This window comes from Herpailurus yagouaroundi, unplaced genomic scaffold (assembly GCF_014898765.1).
Source record: "Herpailurus yagouaroundi ecotype Mexico unplaced genomic scaffold, PumYag 159, whole genome shotgun sequence".
Taxonomy (NCBI): domain Eukaryota; kingdom Metazoa; phylum Chordata; class Mammalia; order Carnivora; family Felidae; genus Herpailurus; species Herpailurus yagouaroundi.
Window position 1 is genome coordinate 54,140,786 of NW_024412400.1, and position 14,182 is coordinate 54,154,967.

Genomic DNA, 14,182 nt, shown 5'->3' on the forward strand with positions numbered 1-14,182 from the left:
TCAACATTAATAGAGCCATATCCTATTATTTAGTTATATCCTCCATCCCAAGGGAAAATTTGAAATCCTCATATACTTACTATTCCCCATGCAGTATATAGAAGCATCAGAAACTATCAAACTTCCTGAAATAGTAAGTACTTTGACACAACTACTTGAATTGGGGAACATCAGAGTGGGCTGTGACAGTTAACCTAAGAGAGAGCCATTAATGGGGTAAAAATGCTAAGAACACGGAGAAAAGAGGGCATTGTCCTGGTCCTCCTTGGAAACGTGCAGTGACCGTCAAAGTGAGTGCAGTTGAGTTTCTTGTGCTCAGGTTTTCAGTTGAGCAGGGAGATTTATGTCTGTGGCCCTCAGTCTTTCAGATATGGGTAAACGCCTGACACTCTGCCAACACATTCACCTCCTCCACCCCACTCCCAATGCTGTCATTTTAATTTTTTTAACCCGCACTAAAAAGTCCATTTAAAAATTGCCTGCATATTTTTATAGCTTATCTAGCTATCAGAATACCTTAATGGAAAGCAAAGCAAATTTAGATGAACTTTGCACAGAAGAAAAAAATAGTTAATTTGCAAAGAGATGATAAATTAGGCATCAGTTTGTATAGCACATGGAGTTTGGATTTTAAGGTGGAAGAGAATGCAGTGGGATGCTGAAGGGTTAATCAGGATGAACTAGATTTTCCATCTGTGAATAGGAAAATCTTTTGACAGCACGTGACTGATTTCCCAGTAATGTGGTCAGTGTTTTCAGAATCGATCATTTCCACCACTGGCTGATAATGATCATTTAAAAGCATTAGCTCACGTGACCAGTTCAGATGTGGCTTGACAGGAAACTTCAAGTTCTAGTCCTTCAATTTCAGGGCATTGGGTGAGAAGAGACCCTTTCAAGCTCAGGGATTATAAGTAGCTGTGTGTACACTTTTTAAAGGAAAATATTAGTAGCATCTGGGCCTATGTTATGTCAGCATAGTTCATTTTAGAGAGGTCAGCATTAGAGGAAAGAACCAGAGGAAATTATCTGTGGGAAGGATGCTGGGGGCTATTATCCCTTTGTTTGCATAGCTACTATAGAACCACCAAACATTATACTCAGCTCAAATCTTCCAAGGTGGTCTTTTGTTTTGGTTTTTCCTTTCCTCTACTCATTTGGACCTCTTTGAAGTAAAATTAATTACAGTTTGATCCCAAGCATCTAAAGTCAGGGTCTTGCCACCATGTCTGGCAATATGGTCTGAAATAGATAATAGCTTATAAAGAATTGTTTTCAAGGTCTGAAGCTGGGCTTCTGAAATTGAAGGTGCATTCAAAATTCCTAGTCTCTTAAAAATGAAATTTCTGATTTCAGTAAGTCTGGGGTGGGATCTGAGAGCTTGCATTTCCAGTCAGCTCCCAGGTGATGCAAATGCTGTTGTCAGAAGGACACACGTTGAGTAGCAAAACTCTCAAAAACACCAAAGATCAGACCCCATGGTAGGAAAATACCTTATATTCAATATGACCCAAGCCATTCAGATAGTGGTGGTACAGCTTCTTCTGGAAAGGGTCTAAGTTGTGAACCTATGTGCTGAGCACTCCTTGAGGAGGGGGTGCAAAGTAAATTCACAAGTGGGGCCCGCCAAGCTCTTGCATCCATGTTTCAGGGGAGATGTTCTATCACTTTTCTCTATGTAGTGCTTATTAGAGAACTACTTATGACAAGAAGAGGTATAGGGGTTAGGGAAAGGGAGTGGTCTTTCATACTTGTCACTGTTGTTTGGCTGGGAAATTTCCATCTTGGATTTTGAGGTGGCCTTCTCCAAAAGATGGTACGGTAACAGTATGTATGTATACATGTATATGTATCTATGTGGTCAGTATATTAGTGTATATATATTAATTTGAATATAGATAGTTAATGGTGAGAGTTTAGTCATTTTAACTAAATGTGTAAACCCACCGGTTAAAATTAAAATAAAAAGATATTAGTAATTAGGCTTATAGTTTTATGTATTTTGCTCAGTCTCATAAATTTTAATGTTTTCAATGTTGATTTATTTTTGAGAGAGAGAGAGCAGGGGTCGGGCAGAGAGAGAAGAGGACAGAGCATCTAAAGCAGGCTCTGCACTGACAAGCATTGAGCACGATGCGGGGCTTGAACTCACAAATCATGAGGTCATGACCTGAGCTGAAGTCATAATGCTAAACCAACTGAGCTACCTAGGTGCCCTCTAGGTTTTTATCATTTCATCCATGTTAACTTTTTTTTTTTTTTTTTTTTTGATGGGGGTGGCATGTGCATGGGAGGGGTGAAGGGAGATGGAGAGAGACAATCTTAAGCAGGCTCCACACCCAGGGCAGAGCCAGATGCAGGGCTCAGTCTCAAAACCATGAGATCATGACCTGAGCCAGAATCAAGAGTCAGATGTTTAACCAACTGAGCCACCCAGGCAGGCTCCCCCTGTTAACTCAGCTAAGTGGACTGGGATGCTAACTAACCTAGGCAAGAGATTGAAATTCCTGAAATTTGTGGTGGTCCCTGTCTTTCAATCCAACAAGACCTACTTTTATCTTTTGAACATGTATGATTTCCACAGAAGATTTCAGTTGAAAAGCACTAATAAGGGGGCGCCTGGGTGGCGCAGTCGGTTAAGCGTCCGACTTCAGCCAGGTCACGATCTCGCGGTCCGTGAGTTCGAGCCCCGCGTCGGGCTCTGGGCTGACAGCTCAGAGCCTGGAGCCTGTTTCGGATTCAGTGTCTCCCTCTCTCTCTGCCCCTCCCCCGTTCATGCTCTGTCTCTCTCTGTCCCAAGAATAAATAAATGTTGAAAAAAAAAAACACTCAAAAAGATAAACAGTCTAAGATTTAAAAAAAAAAAAAAAGAAAAGCACTAATAGGAACTGTTAATGTTTCCTACTGTGGGGCATTTAGAGGAAACATTTAAAAAAAAATTTTTTTTTAATGTTTATTCTTGAGAGAGAGAGAAACAGAGTGTGAGCAGGAGAGGGGCTGAGAGAAAGGAGGCACAGAATCTGAAGCAGGCTCCAGATTGCTGTCCAGCTGTCAGCACAGAGCCCAACACGGGGCTCCAACTCATGAACGCTTAACCACTGAGCCACCCAGGTGCCCCTAGAGGAAACATTTTAAGTAATACATACATTTCTCCTCTCTTCATGTATTTATTCAACAGTCTTTCACTGTCCACTTAACATATGTAAGGAGTTGTCTACATGCTGTGGGGAAAACAAGATGAATAAACAGAAATCCCCGCCCCCTTAGAAAAAGGCTTGAAACCGTAACAGCTGTTGGAAAGAAGTCACAGTAGCGCTAAAAACACCATGGTAAACTAGAAAGGAAAAGTCGCCATACAGCACGTTAGGGCATGACCATCAGTGAGGGAGCTTTTATTTCATTTCTTGAAAGTCTCATTATCAGGGGATAGCAGTGACCCATGTGGGGGTGTTCAGATATGCGATTTAGAAAACGTTTCAGTATGTGATATTATGAGTGCAACCAGAATCCTCTGTATTAAACCCTAATTTTTAAAAGCTGTGCCTGACTATTTTATTGTGTGCAGTTGTTTCTTACTGAGGCAGCCAGTAGAAGGTGTATAGCACACCCATGTAGAAGCGGAGGGCCCAGGTTTCAATTGTGGCCTGGGCCATTGGCAAGCCATCACGCCTCGGACAAGATACCTGACCTCACTCAGGTATGAAATGCAATTGATAATAATATCTACTCCAGAGGTTTACTGTGAGGATTAAAGACATATGTAAGAGACACGTGTAAAGTGCCTAGCACATAGCAACCCCTCCACAAAGGACAGCTATTGTTACTGTGTTAATATCTGTCATATAATAAGATGCATGCATGCTTCCTTCACTTTAACTAATCTCCTTTGGCAGGATTTAATCTACCCAGGGTCTTTGAAAGTAGAGCATTTTTACCCAGAGCCATAGGTTTGGAGAAATCTGCAATGTTGGGAACACCCACAGTGGGGCTGCACTTGGTGGCCAGCATTGCCTCCCAGGCCTGGAAGGTGTTCTGAGTTTCTTGTATGCACATAGTAGGACCCTTGTCCAGAGTGAGGGTCCTGGGGTCTGGAGGAGAGTAAGACAGGGTAGATCTCGACTGGGGAGAAGCTCTGCCCAAATGCAGGTGTGGCTCATGAGATACAACTTGTCATCGTACTGTCCAGTAAATGTGCAAGTCGTGCTCTCGGGAACTGGGTCAGGGAGATGAGGGGGGAATAAAGGCAGGATTTGGATTTGAATCAGGGACTGCACAGGAAGGTGTTTGCCGTATAGGTATAGGGCTCCAGTAAATTACATTAAGACAGGTTTATGCCACGAGTCTTCCACAAATTGATTTTTTTTTAACTCATGGAGAGAAATAGACAACTCAGAGTGAGCATGTGAAGGCTTATGTTGCATGGCATTTTTGCTTTAGAACTTTGTTGTTAACAGCACTGGGGTTGGTCAGGAATTCATATTGGAAAATGTATTGAGTAGGACAGTTGCTGCTTTCTGTCCAAGCATGTCAGAGTGTGAGATCGTTTGTTAAATGGAGGCTTGGCCTTTGAATTCTTCTTTGGCCCCTTTCTCCTGCAAACAGTAACCTTTTTTTTTTTTTTTTAAATAGTGGGTATATTTTTAGTTTATGGTAGTAGTAATTGGATAATGATGAGTATGTGCTTGTGTGTGCACTTCCGTTTGTCCTCTTCTTGCAGCAAAACATCCTCCAGCTGTGGGCCTTTTCCATCTCTGTGCCTAAAGCCAGTTAAAAACCAAAAGCCATGGGAGAAGGGTAAAGAGAGCATCAGAAAGGAACGTTCTCTTTTGTGAAAAAAGCCCGCCCCTGGCTGGATTTTAAAGAAAAGTTGATGGATCTTTTTCTCTTGCCTATATTGATAGAACAAAGCGCTGATTCTGAGGCAGAGGGGTCCTTCTCTGAGTTGGAAATAAATTTTATCCTTGTGCTGGGGCTACTACCAGAAGATGAGATTTTTATATCTGATTTTAAGAAATGATTGGCTATAGGAAAAAGGGGGGTGGTGGGGGTGGGAAGCAAACATCTGTCCTACAGGTTAGCCTTTAAATTATACTGTTTTCATTTTGTCACAGGATACCCGGCTTTTAACTCACTACTGAAGTCTGGGAGTCTGGGGTTTTTGCATCTATTTTTATCCAACACACTACCCTGGTTCAGAATAAGGTTGCTGGTTTCCTCTCAGGGCTGCCATCCACACTCAGCCCTGAACTGGGGAGCTGGGGAGTTGAAGCAGCTTTTCCTTGATTGGGAGTAAGCATCGTGCTGTGGAGAGGAATCCGGGCGGGATCATTCGGGGGAAGGTGACAGTGAACGGTGGGGAAGGCTGGGCACTCCACAAGCTGAGTGTCAAGGCAGAGTGAGCCTCAGAAATAGCAGCTGCCCCTGTGCCAGAGCTCAGGACAGACCAGGGAGGCCGGCAGGGCGGTGTCTCTGGGACAGAGCAGGGGCAAGGACACGCACAGCCAAGCACAGACTCTTAGCTGGCCCTCCATGTCAGCATGAGCAGTAACCAGGGTACTGGGCAATTGGCACATCAGCCTATCAGAATTCATGGGAGGTTATTTCTTAAGTGAAATTCTAAAGAGTTAAAGGATGAATTTGGACAGTGATGGAGTGGATGACATCATCAGTCAAGAATCCCCATTGGATATGGAGGGGAATTATAAAAAGGTAAGGGGGGGAGAGCTCTTTTGTTTGTAAACAATCAGACCATTTTTCTAACTGGGAGAAAGATCACCCTTGAGGAGTGGCCAAATTCCACACTCAGTGGCCATTGCCGTAATATATTCAGGAAAGCTAAATGCACAGAAGTGGATGCATTACATTGGGAGGGTGCTTCTTTCTGCCTTTCCCAGCTTGTGTTCATTAATATTCATTAATTCATAAACAGTAACTGGAATGCACATGTTACTCTGAAGTTGAAAAAATTCTATCATGCATTTAGTTGCTAGGTCGTCTTATTTATGTAAAAGAATCACTTTTAAAATTTTTGATGTATGTTGATAGTTTACTTGCAGTAAATAATTACTAGAATGTTTAACCTATCTTTCTAAGTTTGACTTTTTTAACAATGAAAAATATAGTTTTACTAAGAGAAGCGTGGGGTTTTGAAAAATTCATATAGTATCCGCTAATACTTTGCTAACCTTTTGTTTTGAAAGGCAGTAAATATATTTTTGGAATGTTTTATCTGGCAATTGTAATAACAGGCCTAAGTAAAAATAGCTTTAGTTACATGGGTGAGGTCATGAAATTAAACTACAAGTATATGTTTGTCTGTCCACAGAAGGCTGAACACATAGTATATCCTTCCCCCTCATTATTGTCCACAAGTCAAGTGTAGGGTCACGACACAGCACAGTATGAAGAATTAGGGTCCTTCCATTGTGGATGTGGAAAGTAAGACCTCTTTTCCTTCAGAGGTAAATATTAGTATAGCCTCCTAGAACAGCAAAACTTGCTGCTCAATCTTTAATTTGATCAACTGTGCCATTAACTTTTCTTCCCCCAGAGATATAGATATAGATATAACTTTCTAAGTTATATAGATAGATATAGTTATATAGATATAACTTTGTAAGATACAGAAAGTTCTCTCATGATACTTCCTTAAGTGTAATAATGTACAATATGGCATTTTATATCTGATACACAAAATTGTGGTATGCATGTGGGGAGTGTTTTAAGTATATACTTTACTTCTTAGAGCAGGTCACAGTAGTTTATGCTCCATTCTCTGGAACCTAAAACTTAAATATGTAAAAGAGGTTTCAGTGACCTGCCATGTTGCCCCCAGCGTTTTTCTCCCTTCGCCTTCCCCAAGAAGGGAGTGAGTGCCCAAGGTGGTAAGTGTTCAGAATGCTGAAACTCAAACATCTCTCCACTATCCCTTCCTGCCAGACATGGGTGTGCAAAAGAGATGTAGGATACTCAGCAATCAGAGTCGGTCACTTATTACCCAGCCCCGAAGATAAGTGCACATTTCTCGTATCTCCTCTGTTTTCAGTGTCAGAGGACTGGTCACAGTCAAACTATTTCTCAGGTAGAAAAGTCTAGGTCAGTTTGCACTTAGGAAAAATGAAAGACATACCGTGACTATTGTAGTAACAACAGAGTGATGACCACTGTAGTTTTTTCCTCCTTTGAAACAACTGAGAGAGCCCGCATGCCTGGAATGAGCAAGCGATGATATGCCTGCAACCTGATACAGCACTGACTAAAATGACAAACATGTGAGGCTCAAGTAGCTTTAAAACATCATCAACAACAAGACAGAGTTGCATTGTGTAATTTGTTATCTAACTAAGGCAGTAGAATGCCACATGGGATTTAAAAAAAAATAGTATCTGAAAGGTTAATACAAAAGACTGCTAGATGAAACTTTTAGATGTGTAGGATACACAGAGAGCAATGTATATTTTTCTGGACCCCAAACACGAGAGTAGTTCCCTTGTGATTTCAGCTTTTTAACTACTTTTCTCAAGCAAAGGGCTTTCAAATTAATGTACATATTGGTTACTCTGAAGACTTCATTATGCTAAAAAAAAAAACCCACTATTGATCATTTCATCAAGAGATTCTAGTGAAGCAGGGCAGCATATGCTTTCTTTAAAATATAAAGACTAGGATTGGGACGCCTGGGTAGCTTAGTCAGTTAAGTGTATCTGACTTCAGCTCAGGTCATGATCTCGTAGTTTGTGAGTTCAAGCCCCGCTCTGTGCTCTGTGCTGACAGCTCAGAGCCTGGAGCCTGCTTCGGATTCTGTGTCTCCCTCTCTCTCTCTGCCCCTCCCCCACTTGTGTGTGCTCTCTCTCTCTCAAAGATAAATAAACATTACCTTTTTTTAATATATATATATAAAGAATAGGATTGGGCGCCTGGGTGGCTCAGTTGATTAAGCATCTAACTCCTGGTTTTGGCTCAGGTCATGATCTCACAGTTCGTGAGTCTGAGCCCCACATCAGGCTCAGTGCTGACAGCAAGGAGCCTGTTTAGAATTCTCTCTCTCTCCCTCTCTCTGCCCCTCCCTCACTCATGATTGCTTGCTCTTGCTCTCTCTCAAAATAAACAAATACGGGATAGGACAACAGTTACCTCATATAAAAATCACTTTTCCTAATTCAAATCTTCCTTTTCTACATTTTTCTATTATTTTTGCTATTTGGTTGACTAAATAGAAGATTAAATTAGATGCCATAAAGCAGCGGTCGGTAGGCTTTTTAGACCTTGGATCCATCAGTAAAATGATTGAGTCCATACCTCTACTATGTATGTATTTTATTCATAAGTTATACATATATACTACTATAAATACATATTTTGTATGTATAAGACCTATACACAAATACATATTTTTTAAATAGAATGTTTATAAGTATAAAAGTTTTAAAAATTTCTTCTTTCACTGCCTGTCACTTTGAGGTCAGTTGTCAAAAACAATTGGAAAATTGGTATACCCCTGCCTAGGTCCAATAGAATTTCCTATACCAGTCACACTAATAAATGCCACATGTGTATAGGGATTATTTTACAAGGGTGTTTTAAAGTCAGGCAAACAGCCTTCAGGGGGAAAGGTCACTTTCCGATACTAAAATTAGATTCCACCTTGGCAAAGGAAGGAAGAGAGCACACATCTGTTCCTATTCCTTGGGGAAGGTCCTGATTGTAAGAAAGGTGTTTCATTAAGGACCTCTGGCTTATATACACATCTTAGTATATTAGAACGAAAGCCTGCACGGTGGTAGAATCTCAGGTGTGTATGCTCAGTCCATTGTTGCCCTGCCATGCTCTGAGCAACCTCTGACCTCCTGGCAAAGACCCACAGCTGATTTTCCTCAGGACCACAGCGACGCACAGCATGGGATCTATATCCTGGTCCCTCCACCGTCACTCAGAAGAGTCCCCGTCTGTCCCTGGCATTGCGTGGGGAGCCAGGATCACGGAAGGGACGCTGGGCTTTGCCTCCAGGAGCTTACAGTCCACGTAGGGAGGTACACGAACAAATAAGCTGACACGGGACTGATGCTGCCTGGAAGAATGTTCAAATCCAGTGTGGACCTGGGAAGCGTGCAGCCCGTGCCGTCTCAGACCCCGGGAAAGATCCAGCTCACACTGATGGAGACAGAGAAAGGAAATCGAGAAGATTTAACCTAGAAGACTGGCTGCCACTCCGTCCCAGAGCAGAGCTGGTCTGTTCCCAGGCTACTCCTTGTAGAAGGAGCCGCCGACAGGGCCGTGTGTGGTCAGAGGCTGGGGAAGCCAGCTTGCTTGCTTTATTTTTCCGAGGTGCTGTCTCTGGTGTTGTGCATCCAATTATGGTGAAAGATTAGGGAGGAGCCCGTGAAAAAAATTAAAAGGCTGGAAGGAACAATATTTAAAGTGAAGCCACAGCTGCGCCTCATGTTTTTTTTAAAAGGTGAATGGAAATGACTGCTTGAGATAAACTGCAATAAACAGGAACACAGAATGCCAGCTGCCATTCCAGACAAGAGCTCTGCCCTCCCCACACAATTACTGAGGAAAAGCAGCCGTCGACCTCCATTAACCCTCACGTCTTCCTGCCTGTAAGGGCTGAATGCGCTTGAAGAACTCTGTTGAGTTACTGAACCCTGGAGCCTAGCCCCACCTCGGCCACCTGGGGACAATCTTTTCAGCTTTCTGGGCCAGAGTCTCCTTTTCTTTCATGGGAGGAATTGGCCTGGTTGGTCTTAGATGCTATAAATACGAAGCCTCTTGGCTTCTGGTTCAGGGTTCTTTCCACCCTATCGCCCTGTTGGCACACCTTGGCTAGCCAGCCCGGTCGGGGAGTGGGTTGTTTCAGGTAACTAGATTTTCCAGATTTATCGTATGTGAGTTACCTTTGTGGGTGTAGTTTATTTTTTTGAGATATGATTCTTTAATATGGATGAGATATAATTCATATAGCACAAAATTTGCCATGTCCTAGCGTACATTTTGATGGTTTCTAGTATATGTATAAGGTTATGCAGACCACTGCTAATTCCAGAACATTTTCATCACCCCCCCCCCCCAAAGAAGCCCTGTACTCATTAGCGGTTACTCCCAGTCCTCCACTCCCCCCACAACCATTAAGCTACTTTCTGTCTTTATAGATTTGCCTGTTCTGGACATTGCTGGCTTTTATCCCTTTCTCCATTCTTCTCATCAGCTTGCCCAACCCCTCCCTTTAGTGTTCACAACAGCTACTGTTTAATAAGTTCTTCTCTGGGCTAGGCTCTGTGCCGGATCCTTTCTGTACAGTACTTCATTTAATCCTTAAAACAACCTATAAAATAGGTATTATTATCCCTTTTCTCAGAAAAAAGAAACCGAGGCTTAAAGAATTTCTGTAAGTTGCACTAGTAAATATCCCAGTCAAATGTTACCTTGGGTCTTCTTGACCCCAAATCACCTGAACTCCCTGCCTCCTTTCTTCTCATTCCTGTGTTCAGGTCTCCCAGATCCTAAGTTCACCCTGACATGGGAAATTGAGGACATCAGCTTCCTGGCAGTTGATTGAGGTTGGGCTATTTCATAACCATGCAGTAGGTGTTTTGAACTGTTGTGTTCTCACTGTGATACTGAATGACAGTGGTGGTTTTACAGACTTCTAAAATGTCACCTGTTAGAAAGAGTTCCCAGACAACACTGCCCCTGTGTTAAAAAAAGTAGTCTCTGTAGCCAATCCTGTGAGAACCAGAAGGAGCTCAAGATAAGATGCTCCCAGAAGTTCCTGTTTTGGATATACCGCCCATAGGGGAGGAAAACTTTCGTTTCCAACTGTATCCCCGCAGGGTCTAATGTTGAAACACTTCCACTGCTTTGTTATCTTTGTGGATTGCACCTGGGGCTCCTTTACCTTCTCCAGAGCTCCCATTCAGCCAGTTACTGGCTACTAAACTTCAACCCACTGAATGTTAGATACCTTTGCTCCCTGGTCCTTAACAATTAAGAGCATTCAAGTGTTAGGGACTCTGCACAACAGCACTTGTGTCCGCCTTCTTCTGCTTATATTGTCTCCCTGTAGCATGAGAAACAATGCAGTCACTAGGCAAAACCATCCTCGCGGTTGGCTAATTGTAAACAAATGTCTCTCTCCTCTGGACTGGCATCCCAACACTCTTCCTGTCAGGCAGTTCTCAAGTGAAATAGGTGTCCTTCTCCTTGGGTTCCCGTCCTGGACATTAGGTATCCAAGGACAACTTTCTCATGAGTATTGATGCTATGCAAGCTGAACCCAGGCAACAGCTGAACCCAGCAAGCTGAACACCAACAGCCTGGCCTGACATTTAGTCCAGAGGACTTGTTTAGGCAGCTCAGTGCAAGGATGCAAAGATGAGATTTCAACAGCATTTCAGGAAATCTTTCTGGATTGATTAGGTAAGTGTCTGAAATGGAAATCATCAGAAGTACAAACTGAAAAGAAAATGTCCAGAGAGTATCCATTCAGTGATACAATGGAAAAATACTAGGTTATTTAACTTCTGTTTCCACCAATAATTGCAAAGCTCTTCCCAGAGGATAAAATAAGATGCAAAAACTTGAAAGAAAAAAAAAAACTGCATATTGCAAGTACTTATGAACTTGGCATTCAAAAGAGTACATTTTATTTTCTTATAGAATGATGTTTTCATATTTTGATCTTGTGGCAAACCCACGGTTGTTTCAGAAAGAAAATAATTAGTATCCACATATGTGGGTTTTCCTTTTGATTATTTTGTTTTCAAGAAAATTAATACAATTTGCCTAATGAACAAATGAGTTCTGTACTTCTGGTTCCCAGTGTTTAAAAGCGTCAGACTCCTCCGCCCTGGAATGCTGCCTGTAAATGTTAGAGTAAAGCTGCCTTCCTTACAAGCTGAGGAGAGAAACAAGAGTGACTACTATTTTCCTATAGGAAAAGTGCTTTTCCACAGGGAGCTCCAGAATCCCAGCTCCATTCCCTGGTGAATGATGCTAATGGGGATGATGCCGACATCACTAGGCAATAGATTGCACTGAAGCAAGGGGTTCATTAATTGCTTCAAAACAGGCATCCCAGCCAGGCCTTGGCAAGGCCAGGCATCTACAGATGATGAAATCCACCTGGGTCCAGAGCCTGGACATTCCACATGGAACAGATCTGTGCTCCCGTAAGGAGAACCGACTCTGTGTTCCGTCTCGCTACTTGGTCTGTTCAATTGCTTAAAGCCATGGTTCTCCAAGTCTCTGCACCAGCAGCATCAGCAACATCTGGGAACTCGTTAAAAAATGCATTTTCTCAGCCGCACCCCAGACTTTCTGAATGAGAAAAATAAGTCTATGTTTTTACAAGCCCTCCAGCGATTCTCATGCATAATCAAGTTTGAGAACTACCAGTTTAAAGAAATTTGTGACAGAGAGAGGGCCACTTTGTACGTGTGCCTTCCTGTGCAATTTTCCGCTTGGCATACGGGTGGTGCAGCGACCTCCTGGCATCCTGAGTTTCTTTATGGGCCATACGGGGGACCAGGGTCGTCATCGGCTTCTGGAATAATGCAGCCCCCAGTCCTTAGGAAGTTTTTCCTCAGCGGTGATCCATATACACCCTGACATATGAAAAGCAGTAACCAGGTAGCAATTTAGCAGGACAGGAAGGAGGATGCCAGAAGTGGTATCTTCCAGGATTAGAAATGAATTGAGTACTGAGACGCTTAGCATTACTAAAACCAGTAACAAGCACATCCAATAATAAAAAGTTATTTCTGTGCCCATGGTGAACAAGCAAAAGTAAAAAACAAATGGAACTGGGCAGGAGGGGAAGATCAATCCAGGGAAAAGATGGAAGACAGGGAACTTGGGGGAAAACCCCCCATTCCTACAAGGGAATCCAGGCCTCCAAGATCACATCTGCCATTATTCCCCCAGACTGCTGTGCCATTCGCATCAATCGGGTCCTCTGGTTTTCTAGACCAAACTTCTTTAAATCTCTTCCTCCTTTGGGGAGTTTAAGGAACTCCTTCCTTTTAATCAGACAGGCCCTTTCCGGCTACGTGGGTTTCATCATCTGTGCAGGAGTCAGAAGGAAGCAGCTGTTTGCAGTGTCCTGAGTACCAGCTGGATTTAGGTTTAAGATGTTATTTCCCAGAGTGTGTTCCTGAGAGGCCTGGCGACCCCACAGCTAACCCCACAAAAATACGGTGTGTCAAACAAATTTTAGAAATGCAGAAGATACCCCGTCTTCCATTTATAAATTCATGTGCAAGTCAGCACGTGAAAGATTAGGTGGCCCCCGCTTCAGAGACCAGAGATATCATGATGCTTCTGGGCCAGAGGGGTGAAGGCAGGGCCAGAGGAGGGGACTTGGGAATGGTATCAGCGTGTAAAGGACAGGTCCCGCCTCATCCTGAAGAAAGTATGGAAAGGACTTCGGGACATACCAGATTTGGAGATGGACAGTATCTACTCAAGCAGAACATTTTGGTTTTTATTTCTTTTACCAAACACCCGCCTTTGTTCTTGTCAAGCTTGGGGAATTGCAGCAGAACAGTGGTACAGGGGGAAAGGCTGAGCATCAGCGTGTGGGTTCTGAAAATGCCCAGTGGTCTGTATTCTGAGATCGTGGCTCACATGGTATCCTCAAAAGCCATTGTGAGTCTTATCTGCCTGGGCACAGGGGGTGGCAATAGGGAATACAGCGACGGGCGAGGACAAAAACTAACTGCCTGTGGCTGGACAATGGTGATTTTCTAAGCACATTTTTACTCTCCTCTTGGTCTTGAATAGGCTTTCTGTCTTACAGCGATGAGCCACTATTCCTCAGTTGCCCATTTGCTTTTTGCAAAGAGTTATCAATTTTTGATGTTTTACTTTTGTTTTAAGAGGGTATTTCCCAAGGTCATTTTAGGAGTGGACATGGCTCCACGTGCCACAAGCCCAGCCAAACAGTGTAGTTTTGAGTAAGCCTCTTCCTTTTCCTGTACACTTCCCTGTTCCTCACCCTGAGCCACATCTGGGCTTCAGGAGGTTGGAGGACATAATTGCCCTGCAGGTATAATTCCTTGGAGAACAAAAGAACTTTGAAACTACACACACACACACACACACACAAACACACGCGCGCGCGCGCGCAGACACATACACACACACACACTCACTCACTCAGTCTACACCTGCAGGCAACTGA

At 43.0% G+C, this 14,182-nt stretch overlaps 1 protein-coding gene across 7 annotated transcripts in view; it reads left to right on the plus strand.

The window, feature by feature from the left end:
• The window catches only part of SCHIP1 (schwannomin interacting protein 1), a 761,580-nt gene that overhangs the window by 714,165 nt on the left and 33,233 nt on the right, over positions 1 to 14,182 (plus strand). The window contains exon 1 of one of the 7 annotated variants that reach the window (XM_040480615.1): positions 5,380 to 5,709. The exons of the other annotated variants lie outside the window; for them this stretch is intronic. Coding sequence (XP_040336549.1) covers positions 5,632 to 5,709 — 78 coding nt within the window. The 5' untranslated portion in view covers positions 5,380 to 5,631. Of the gene's footprint in view, positions 1 to 5,379; positions 5,710 to 14,182 lie in introns of those variants that run through there. 7 annotated transcript variants of the gene reach the window in all.